This window comes from Anolis sagrei, chromosome 6 (genome assembly GCF_037176765.1).
Source record: "Anolis sagrei isolate rAnoSag1 chromosome 6, rAnoSag1.mat, whole genome shotgun sequence".
Taxonomy (NCBI): Eukaryota; Metazoa; Chordata; class Lepidosauria; order Squamata; family Dactyloidae; genus Anolis; species Anolis sagrei.
The window spans coordinates 93673173-93685573 of record NC_090026.1 but is presented as its reverse complement, the minus strand read 5'-3'; the positions used below and the strand labels follow the sequence as shown (position 1 = coordinate 93685573).

The following is a 12401-nucleotide window of genomic DNA, read 5'->3' as shown; positions in this document are numbered from 1 at the left end:
GGTCAGAGATGTGGTTGTTTTGTATATATGTGCAATTTTTACAATGCTTGGAAAAATTACTAATCATGAAACCTGACAATGTTCCATAATCTCATTTTTGTCCTAATATCTGCTTGTGTGTATGTATATATCTAATAGAATGATGTGTAGCATTAGTCAGAATGGCTTATATGTCATGACCTTGAGTATTTTTTCACAAATCTACTTGCTTTCTAGATTCTTTTGAGAAGTAAAGAGATAGAACTCACTGAACTGAATTTCCTGCTGCGATTTACAGTTGAACACACTTACAAAAGTCCTGTGGACTTTATATCTACTCAGTCATGGAGTGCCATTAGGGTAAGTTTATAAATTCATAAACCAGATTCATATGCTGAATATTATAGTTTATAACATTGGGCAACTTCTCGCTCTTCAGATATTGGATTGCATCATTGTCCACTATTGCATATGCTGGTCAGAAATGATAGGAGATATATCTCTGAACATATGGAAGATCATAAGTTACTTCCCAATATTTTGCACAATAACTTGCTATCAGGTTCTTGCTACCCAGTGTAACTCAACCTTCTCTGCTAAAACTCATTAAGGACTTTGTATTTTTGTATTCATTTTCACTTTTCTGAAAAATAATAATTATAATAATATGGTAATAATATTTATTTATATTCCGCCCTATCTCCCGGGGGGGGGGGGGGGACTCAGGACAGATTCAAAGAAACAAAAAGACAAATATTCAGTGCCTCAGTGCATTGCCAACGATCCCTGAGAACAATATACACTTGTATTCATTACCATGAGAATTCATCTCTAAAATGGATCCATGGTATTGTAGATGGTATTGAGTCCCCTCAGGGAGATAGGGTGGGCTATAAATAAAGCATTATTATTATTATTATTATTATTATTATTATTATCTCTTGGACAACTATTAGTAGTCTATGAAATGTCTGCATTTAAGGAATTCCTGTATTCAGGCAGGGAATTCAGCAGTATGTGTCAAGTATAGCCATTTACTTGTCTCCTAGCACAAAAAGATAGTTCACATGTTCCATGTTTATGTTGCAGGCTATTGTCTTAATGGATGAATTCCGAGGATTAGATAGAGATATTGAGGGTTCTGCCAAAAGATGGAAAAAATGGGTGGATTCAGAATGCCCAGAAATGGAAAAACTTCCTCAAGAGTGGAAAAGTAAAACTTCTTTCCAAAAGCTTATCATACTACGAGCATTGCGTCCAGATCGAATGATGTATGCTCTGAGGTATAGTATTTGACTTAATGTGTAGGATTTTATGTTTATTATAACTGGGGGTGGGGGAAGTGTGCCCCGGAGCTTCATGTGGTCCCCAGACAAGATCCCAGGATGCAAAGGTTGCACCAAAAAAACCCTAGAAAAATACTTGGCAATTTTGCCAACAAAGTTTGCTCAGGATCCGTGTAACTCCAAACCACTACTGATTTAAAGTAAACTTGTCTTCCTGTTAATATGGCAAGCTTGATTTATTGAAACAAGGAAAGATTAAACTGGTATCTGATCTTGGCTTCTTCTCATAAAATGGGGCTGGAACATAGTTTGTTAGTCTGAACTAGAGTAGACTCATTCAAACAAATGTTGAATGCTGATTCCTCACATAGGTAAATTCTTCACTTCATTTCACTTCACTTTATTTCTTAATTAGTTGCTCTCCACCAAGGTGTCACCAGCGACTTACAATTTAAAATAGCATTTACACAATATAAAAACATTCAACATAAAAACATACAACAGTGTTGTTGTTGTTCATTCGTTCAGTCGTCTCCGACTCTTCGTGACCTCATGGACCAGCTCACGCCAGAGCTCCCTGTCGGCCGTTATCACCCCCAGCTCCCTCAAGGTCAGTCCAGTCACTTCAAGGATGCCATCCATCCATCTTGCCCTTGGTCGGCCCCTCTTCCTTTTGCCTTCCACTTTCCCCAGCATAATTGTCTTCTCTAGGCTTTCCTGTCTCCTCATGATGTGGCCAAAGTACTTCAACTTTGTCTCTAGTATCTTTCCCTCCAGTGAGCAGTCGGGCTTTATTTCCTGGAGGATGGACTGGTTGGATCTTCTCGCAGTCCAAGGCACTCTCAGAACTTTCCTCCAACACTACAGCTCAAAAGCATCGATCTTCCTTCGCTCAACCTTCCCTAAGATCCAGCTCTCACATCCGTAGGTGACTACAGGGAATACAACAGTGACTATTTGGCAAATTAGATCTGATCACTTTACTTAAATGCACAACCAAACAGCCAAGTCTTGAGCGCCTTTACAAAAGGTCGCAACTCCGACATTGCTCTAATATATGGAGGCAACGGGTTCCACAGAATTGGAGCATAGATCGAAAAAGCTCTATGCCTTGTAGCTTCCAGGTGTACCTCCCTAGGGCCCGGTATGTATAGGATATTTTCTTGGGTGGATCGAGGTAACCACTGATGGGAAAAAGGAATGAGGCGGTCCCTAAGATATAAAGGTCATTGGCCATTTTGAGCTCTAAATGTCAGGATCAGTATCTTGTAAGAGATCCAATGTTCTATTGGTAGCCAATGCAGTTGTTGCAGAATCAGTGTAATATGGGATCTTATAGATGATCCCGCTAGCAGCCCGGCCGCTGCATTTTGGACCATTGGAATCTACTGAGTTGTTGACTTCGGAAGGCCGCCATATAAGGTGTTGCAATAGTCCAACCTTGTGGTGACTGTTGCGTGGATTACCGTTGCCAGTGCTTCTACCGAAAGGTAGGATGCCAATTTCCTTGCCTGGAGAAGATGAAAAAAGGCCTGCTTACTTATGGCAGTGATGTGGGCCTCCATTGTCAGTCATGAGTCCAACACAACCCCAAGGCTTTTAACAGTGGAAGACGGAACCAGAACTTCCCCATCGAAATCAGGCAGAGACTGGATTAATTCTGGCGGCTGACCGGGCCAGAGTATCTCAGTTTTCGCAGGATTCATTTTTAGTCTGCTCGCTTGCAGCAAACTCATCACTGCTTCCAAACACAGCCTAAAGTTCTCAGGAATTCTGTTACTTCAATAGGTCTACTCTGATTAAGTCTAACAAAAGAATTAAGGCCCATATTTTAAATTAGTTAGTTATTTGTTCAAGCATAAAAATGAATTGTTGTAAGTTTATATATTATATTTTATTTACAGTATTTATATACTGCTTTTCTCACCCCTGGCGGGGACTCAAAGCAGTTTACAAAAAATAATGGCAAAATGCAATGTCTTACATACATAAAACATATCATAAATCAACAGCATATAACTAAGCATAAATTCAATAGGACAATTCACTATGAGATAATCCATCCATTAAATTAAAAACACTTAATAAAAGCATTAAAATCACATGATCCAAACTCATAGACTGGGCCATTCCAAATGTCGATTACACATATTCCATATTTACTTCTTGCACTGTGTTACTTTACTAGTCAAAAGCTTGGTTCCATTACCATGTCTTTGTTCTCTTTCTAAGTTTCTTCTAGTCTTATTTGAGTTGAACCAGTGTACATGTATCTAACTAACCGATTGCACATTTTGCATCTTGACACTTTCCAGATAAAAACACTGATAGACTATTCAGTGCACACTCATGTTATTGCAAAACAACTTGACATATATTAAAATATTTCCTATGTTCTTGTAGAAACTTTGTAGAGGAAAAGCTAGGTTCGAAGTATGTGGATGGCACAAGAACAGAGCTGATTAAATCCTATGAAGAAACGAGCCCATCTACTCCAATATTTTTCATTCTGTCTCCTGGAGTAGATCCTCTTAAAGATGTGGAGGCTCTTGGTAAGTAAAGTGTCACTTTGAAAGGGTTTGGGACCAACTAAGAAACATGGGCATAGCAATTGTTCACAGGAAACAAACTGTTAATAGCATCCGAATGAAGAGTTTTGGATTTCTGGTCAAATACATTTCCTTGTGTTTGTATTTACTGAGATGGTGGGGGAAGATAGATTTCTCCTTGTTTACAGAAAGGGAGCTCAACATGTAAACATGTAAACATGTTGAGTACATTGATGATAAATGGAAAAAATAGAAGTATTTGCTTTAGGAAGAATTTGTAAAAAGGGTATCTACTTCATAGAAAAGCCCTTGAATGTGACATTCTACATTCACACACATTTTGGGTCAGGAATTTTGGCACAGGTATGGTAACACAATTTTTCCCAGTAGCTTTTAATGTTGCTGATTTTTCAGAGTCCATGGACCTTTTCTTAATGCATAGGTTATGATTGGGAACAATGGGGGTTTATGCTTTGACTAAGACAGAGCAGGGGTTGGCCTTTAATTAATGCATGTTAAGCTTGCACAAAAATTCCACAAATAGTCATTATCAAGGAATAAAGCAGATTTAAATTTGGAATTGTTTCCTTCAATGAGAGTTAAGTTTTAAAAGATTTCCTCCTCTCTGCCCTAACCCTCCATTCACTGTGGAAGGGTGGATAAAAAGTGCGAAGCTATTAACGCTGCAGTGTGAAGAAATTTTCAGATTGAACATTCCTCTGCTTGGCATAATGCAAGTTCTTTTGTGCCGTTCCTTACCTTTTGAGTAGATGAGGGCCAGAGGGCAATTTTCTCCATGCTCATGTAATCTTGTGCCCCCTGTGACTAAATAATGGTCATTATACAAACTATATTCAATTGTGTAAGAAACTGTCGCTTTGTGCTAAGGATTACTATTCCCCACCGGCTCTGCTGAGAATACCAGGTTAATACAGCTGTGACCTGACTGTGCTCAATTTAAACTCGGGCCTCACAAGGTGAGAGACTTGCACATTTACCCACTGAACCAATCAGTTAAAAAACTGATGTGATCGCTACCACATGTTGCTTCCTTTTTTGATACGAGAAATGGCTTGCACCCCCTGTACGAGTTTATAAAGCTCGGTAACAATACCTAGCATCTATCAAAATGTCAAAAGGTTCATTATCTTAAAACCAAGGGAGCAGATTTCAGCAGGTTCTTTTCCACTAATACCAGTCATAAGGCTGCTCTTGAGAGCTCACAATTTGCTTGTTGAAATGGTGTCGAGTGAAGTGCTTCAGAAGAACTAGCATGTATTGTCCCAGTGATAGTGAAATTAATGGGGCATTATCTTTTCCCCCTTTCCCCTTCCTGCTTTTATGTACCTCCCTGCTCCCCCACTGCTTTACTCGCAGGGAAAAAACTCGGCTTCACGATAGACTCCGGGAAATTTCATAATATTTCTTTAGGACAAGGGCAAGAGATTGTTGCAGAAGAGGTATTGGAAAAAGCTGCCAAACATGGGCACTGGGTTATTCTCCAAGTAAGTGTAAAAATGATTCGTGTTCTTTATGTGCTCAGTCAAGTGGCTCCCTCTGTGCGTAGTAAACCTGTGAAGTGTTTGTCAGTAATGGAGGTAATCAACAACAACAAAAAAGACACCAATCTCCTGTGGACCTGTGTGAGAGAAGAAAGCTTCATCTAGTGTTGAAGTCATGTCTAGTCTCTTGTTATTATGTGGAATACAATGGGATGTTTTATGATAATTTTAACTTTGATTTCATCTTAAGCAAACCTAATCCTGTCTCACAACTTTCTACTGCATGGTCCTTTTGGTTCTTCCAAAATGGATCCTTCGGGAGTAAGATAACATCTCAATTTTTTAATTAAAGCATGAGATTAGTGTAACAAGATATGAGTATGTTCTGTTGTTCCTTTGCTGTTCAAAGAAGAATGATAATAATGATTGTTATGTGTACTTTTTAGGACTAAATAGTATATGCCAAGAAAGAATTTTAATATGTGGGAAGGCAGTTGTGGAAAACCATGGTCATTTGGAATTGGATATTGGAAATTAAATAAAATATCGCTAAAAGTATTGACCAATGTACACAATGCAGTCTTTGTCTAAAATACATATGATGCTATTGTGTAACATTAGTAGATACAAGGTTTGGGCAAAAGAGGGAAGAGGGCAAAACAGGAAAGACCTATATACATAGTGCCATCTTTTCTGTCAAAACTCATCCTATGTATATCTCATTATGCAATGGTATCATGTGCCATCATAGATAGAGATGCACCCATGGTTTGGTTTCACAGCATCAATTGCATATTAGTCTCATGAATCTTGCACTTCTTGGTGGACAGCGCTAGCCATGTGAGCTGAACAGTTTGATTTGGGAGAAAGTAAGCTGAAGCCTGGGACACTCAATGGGTTTTCCATAGCCTCTTGCCAAGTTTTTTTCCATGTCGGGAGTGACTTGAGAAACTGCAAGTTGCTTCTGGTGTGAGAGAATTGGTCGTCTGCAAGGACCTTGCCCAGGGAACACCTGGATGTTTTACCATTCTTGTGGGAGACTTCTTTCATGTCCCCACATGGGGAGCTGGAGCTGACTGAGGGAACTCAACCCGCTCTCCCCGGATTCAAACTGCTTGCCAAGTACCCTATCCATTTTGATGAGTCCTGGGTTAGGGAGAGATAAAGGCCTTATCACTGAAGATGCACTATAGAATTGGGCTTGCTGATTCCAGACTCAGGTCTTTCAGGCTCAGTGATTTGGCTTAGATTCAGGCCTTTATCAGTGTGAATCATTTGACACTCTCCTTTGTCAATGTCCATGTCAATGTAACTGCTGGATTTCAGGATGGTAATACTTTGCCATGAAGAAGTGTTTCAGCTCCTGATGTGCTGTCCTTAATTTTCACAGCTCTCTTAAGTTGTGTTGAATGTTCTGGAAGTCTTGAAGACAGCTAGCAGATGTATTTGTGTAGGTGAATAGAGAAGGCGTGATTTACATACTTGACGGCTATATCTAACAGCACCTGGAGATAATGAAGCCCTTGCTAATGTAACTTTGCTGCAGACTCTAACCCCTCTCTGAGTGATACTTGGGAATATTGCTGTTTTTGCCTGGTATGCAACTGCCTAACCATGTGAGGAGTTGATGGTGTAATTAGATGTTACACTTCTAAAATAATAAACTTGTTCTAATAATGAAAGTTTTGCATTCTCTCAAACAGAATATTCATCTTGTAGTCAAGTGGCTGGTGACCTTGGAGAAACTGTTGGAAAAATACAGCAAAGGAAGTCACTCTGACTACCGTGTCTTTATTAGTGCTGAACCAGCTCCAAGTCCTGAAGAACACATAATACCTCAAGGAATATTGGAGAACTCTATTAAAATTATTAATGAACCTCCTACTGGAATGCTGGCAAATCTTCATGCTGCTCTCTACAATTTTGACCAGGTGATACATTTAGTTCCAGTGTTTTAAAAATATGAATGTCTTGCTTTTATTCCGTTTGAATTAGAACTGGTATGTGCTTTCTAGTTTTGCTGCTGTGTTTGGATTTCACTCCCATCATGACTTCCTAGATGCATATAACACCTTTCTATAGTTCTGACTTGGCATTCCCTTTCGAAAGGAAGTAAAATATTTTCTAGTTTTCTCAACCACAGCTGTTTTATCTAGAGAAGTACAGTTGATTTTACAAAGCAGCTGAGATTTGAAAAGGTCAATAGCTAGACCAACTATGGAATAACGTGAATTTATCCATTGATTCAATGCATTTTTCACCTTTTCAAATAGAAGCAACGATGGCTAAGGGCAGTAATAATAAAAATACAATTAAACAAAAACAATCAAAGACAGTAAATAAAAACAGATGTGATTAAATGAAATATGCACAACGGGTGTCCAATTCATGACACATGTCATGCATGTATGTTTGCATATATAAAGGTGCAATTTATATAAGGTAATGTATATCAGTCCTGAACAGATTACTTCATGCCTAAGTCAGAACATCAGCCATCTATTGGGGCCTGTTTGATGTTTGCTTTCCATATTCATATTATAATCTTGATAGTGGTAAACAAGGGGTTTATCAAGCCACAGGTAAGTTAATCAGATGTTTGAACTTTTATTTATTTATTTTGTGTGAAAAAGCATTGCATAAATAAATTAGTATGAAATGGATAAAATAGAGGAATCATAAGCAGCTAAATAACTTTAGACCAGAAACGGGCAACAGTGACCGCATTGTCTGTAGCTTTAAACAGCTCCTCTATGCATGAGGCAGGACATTGCAGGCAAGCATACAAATGCTGAGTTGTTTGCTCTGCTCTACAGTCCCACAAGGTGGAGGATTCATCTAGGTAGTGCCATTTAGCCAGGTTGTCTTTCGATCTGCCAACTCCACTTCTGAATCTGTTCAGGGACTTCCAAGTTTCCCATTCTTGGCTTGCCCCTGGAGGAAGACTCTGGGGGGCGGGGTGGGATCCAATTGGGATTTCCTGGTTTAGCTGCCCAGAGGGATACTCTTGCTGTTGCTGAGGGAACATTAAGAAGAGTGGTGGTTTTCATGAAACTTTCCCTTGATTTGAGTCTACTGGGAAGAGGCTGATAGCCATGCAGTGAGTGGCTTTCAGTGTTCAACCTTATTTCTCTCACAGTTGGCAGCAGTTTCCCATCGCATGTGGGGGGGGGGGGGTCAATGCCAGCTAGCTTATAGAGTCTATCAGCATATATAGGTTTGAGACATCCTGTGATTATTCTACATGTTTTGTCCAGTACTATAGTCACCTAGGTTCTACCCCCCCCCCTTTAAATTTTTCAGGTTAAAAAAAAACCTGGTTTACTCATGAATTTTAACCCCCCCCCCCCAATTTGCAACCCCCCCTGAAATTTTCAAACCCCCCCCCCAAAAAAATTTTCTGGCTACGTCCCTATAGTCACTTGCTTTGTATGGGCAGACTTGTGGCAAACAGATGTTTTAGCTTTATATGAGGTACATTGTGAAGACCTAATGTACAATATGTATGTTCCTACATGGTGCACAAAGATGTGGAAAGATGGAGAAATGCAGTGCAAAAAGTGTAGTTTTCATATCATGTTACCCTTCCTGGTTTAATGCAAGACATGTAGTTGTATCGCAGTTTTGCATGACTCTTCTATCCAAATATCACAAAGAACACAAAGTCTATAAGTTAACGTTTGAGTAAGAAGTCATATACTCTACAATATAAGATGTTCATTATGGAAACACTTCCATAAATTTTCATTTAAATTTTGTGCTAAACTGAATATGTGAATGGTTTCTACATGTTGTAGTTTTACATGTCATGAGACACAATTTATTCTCATAAGTAAATCAGCAATTTAAGACTGTTGGTGTTGGAGATTTATGATAATATTGTTTTTCCTATATTTCTTTGTTAAACAGGATACACTTGAATTGTCCACCAGGGAGCAGGAGTTCAAAAGTATCTTCTTTTCTCTCTGCTACTTTCATACTTGTGTTTGTGGAAGACTAAAGTTTGGACCTCAAGGATGGAATCGAAGATACCCTTTTAATGTGAGAGATCTCACCATCTGCGTCAATATTCTTTACAACTATTTAGAGGCAAACTCTAAGGTAAGAACTGGAGCATAGGTAGGCAACACATAACCCATGGGCTGCATGTGCCACTCTACCTAGTGTCCTTCTCCCCACTTGCAATCAAAATTCATTTAAAAATTATTTCTCTTCTTAAAATAGAGAACTAGGTGTGTGCTCCCTTTTAAAATGGAAATGTGAGGATTTTGGCTTTTGGAGGGGGATCTAACTGGAAGCGTGTATTTTGTACCTCTATAAAAACATTTTAGTGGTAAATGAATTATTTGTTTTCCAGCCCACTGTGGTTTCAATTGAGGGAATTGGTCACACCAGAAATAAGGGATGAGGTGACTTTTTGCCACTTGCCAAAAATGATATTTGTTTGTATGTGTTCCTTGTTTTAAAAATAAGCAACAACAGAGAGAATACATTTTTTGTTGAATGCCTTTGTGGATCATACATCTGTTGTTGTATATACAAATCAAGCTGATCAAAGGTTTCTCACAGAGGATGCTTAGACTTCACAACATAGGACTAGTGGCTTCGCTAAAATAAATAAATAAATAAATAAATAAATAAATAAATAAATAAGTACGTCCTTCATTATGTTACTAAAAACACTGGTTTACATGTGCATATATGCCAAATTCATTAGGAAGGTAATGAAGCATTGGCACAACCGTAATTACATACAGCAGACCTGACAGTTCATAACATGGCATTAATAATCACTACAATTAATTCTGATGATGGAAGCAATTTACAGCTCATCACATGTATAAATAATGGAGCATTTCTTTTGTGTGTCATTATTATGTATTAAGGAGGCCACCTTGCTGTGACTTTCTCAGGAAATGTCCCTCTTGAGTTCAAGTTAAAAAGTAGATGAGTAATTCTATCCTACCTTGGTTTCCATTTGGTGGATACAAAACTCTTGAACTGGTATTATTTAATAGGTTGAAATTAGTAGCCTGTTAAACTCTCTGGAATTCTTGCTTTGCTCAAGCAATTTCTATGTATCTTGGAAATATGCTATCTTTACCAAAAACATTTCTATTATAAGGAATATTTACAACTTGGCAGTTATAGATAGAATTATAGCATTAGAACAGACCACAATGGGCATCTAGTCCAACGCCCTGACATGCAGGAACATATAGTCAAGGCAACCCAATTCCCTAATGGTCAGATGAAGTACTTTTCTGAATGATTCAATAATTCAAGAAATATTGTGTTACTGGGAAAAATAATTCTGCCTATTGTACACTCCATTCCTTTCACCTATGTTTTTGTGCACAGAAATCTGATTCAGCAAATATGTTATTTCTATAGGGAGTTAGCCTGCTGCTGCTTATGTTAGCAGGTCTATGTGGAAAAGTCCCCTTGATTTTCTCTAGGCTGGATCTACACTGCCATATCATCCAGATTATTAAATCAAATAATCCACAATATCTGCTTTGTGGGATCTACACTGCCATGTGATCCAATTCAAATCAGATAAATCTGTATAATCTGGATTTTATATGACAGAGTAGAATGTGCCTGTATTAAAATGACATTGGTCTGATCTAGGAACTTATTCACAGGATGACCATCTGTTGGGGGTGCTTTGATTGTGTGTTCCTGCATGGTTGTAGTTGGGCTGGATGGTCCTTGTTGTCTCTTCCAACTCTGTGATCTGATAGAAAGTGCTAGTTGTAGGTTTACATATTTAGATTATATTCTCTGCAAAATACTGCAGTGTGTTCTCACTTGAGGTGCAAGAATTTGTTTATATTAGTATTTCAGCTTGCTACCAACTTTCTGAGTAACAAGTGAGAGGCTGAAACAGAATGAAATACCGTCTGTTTATAAGGGACAACCATTTGAAGTGCTAAAGAGCAGCAATACATTTTACTGAGTGAAATAAAATTGAGGGGGCAGCAATTAGCCTTTGTAAATCCATTCACATCTGAATTATTTCAGCACACTAAGTAGCAACAATGAATGGCCGGAGTTCAGAAATCAGTGGTCTCTGTCAGAATGGTGAAATGGGTCAGTCTCCCATATGCATGGATTTTTTAATAAATAAAACATGTGCACTTGAGGTGCATTTAAGTACAAGCATTGGCATATTAAGATTTATAGTTACTTATGCCTTGGACCGCAAGAAGAACAAACCAACCCATACACCAGGAAATAATGCCTGGCTGCTCACTGGAGGGAAGGATATTAGAGGCAAAGATGAAGTACCTCATTACCTCTGAGGATGCTTGCCATAGATGCAGGCGAAACGTCAGGAGAAAAATTGCCTCCAGAACATGGCCATATAGCCTGGAAAAACCTACAACAACCCATGGATTCCGGCCATGAAAGCCTTCGACAATACAAAGATGAAGTACTTTGGCCACATAGTGAGAAGACAGGAAAGCTTGGAGAAGATAATGATGCTGGGGAAAACGGAAGGAAAAAGGAAGAGGGGCCAAATAAGAACAAGATGGATGGATGGTATTCTTGAAGTGCTAGTTTGACCTTGCAGGAGTTGGGGGTGGCCACAGCCAACAGGGAGCTCTAGCATGGGCTGGTTCATGAGATCATAAAGAGTTGGAAGCGACTGAACAAATAAACAACAAATTTAATGCATCTTTATAGTAATTAAATGCTATGTTTTGTGTGCTGAGAACCTTCACAAATTCACAGGAAGGGTCAAAGCCAAATATAAATTTATTTTTTATGCCTGTGACAAAAACTTCAGAAACTGTATCACATCATGATTTCTGATGGTGATGATGATGATGATGACGACGGCGACTTTAGTCCTATACCCTGATACCATCTCCCTGAAAGAACTTGTGGCGGCTTACATATGGAACAAAAGGCCCACAAGACAAATACAAAACAATCCATCAAGGCTAATACACAATTAAAATAAGAGCATAGAAAAATATAACAATCCAGATAAAAACACAATTAAATAAAACATAAGAATATAAAACAGCAGCGTTGAAACTCAATCAAAACAATGCTCAACAAAAACCAATAAC

General features: G+C 38.6%; 1 protein-coding gene across 1 annotated transcript in view; it reads left to right on the top strand.

Annotated features, from left to right (window-relative positions):
* Nucleotides 1–12401, top strand: part of DNAH11 (dynein axonemal heavy chain 11) — a 180998-nt gene that overhangs the window by 153287 nt on the left and 15310 nt on the right. The window contains exons 70-75 of the mRNA XM_060782106.2: nucleotides 217–339; nucleotides 1069–1262; nucleotides 3669–3817; nucleotides 5192–5319; nucleotides 7020–7247; nucleotides 9226–9417. Of these exons, the coding sequence (XP_060638089.2) occupies nucleotides 217–339; nucleotides 1069–1262; nucleotides 3669–3817; nucleotides 5192–5319; nucleotides 7020–7247; nucleotides 9226–9417 (1014 nt within the window). The remainder of the gene's footprint in view (nucleotides 1–216; nucleotides 340–1068; nucleotides 1263–3668; nucleotides 3818–5191; nucleotides 5320–7019; nucleotides 7248–9225; nucleotides 9418–12401) is intronic.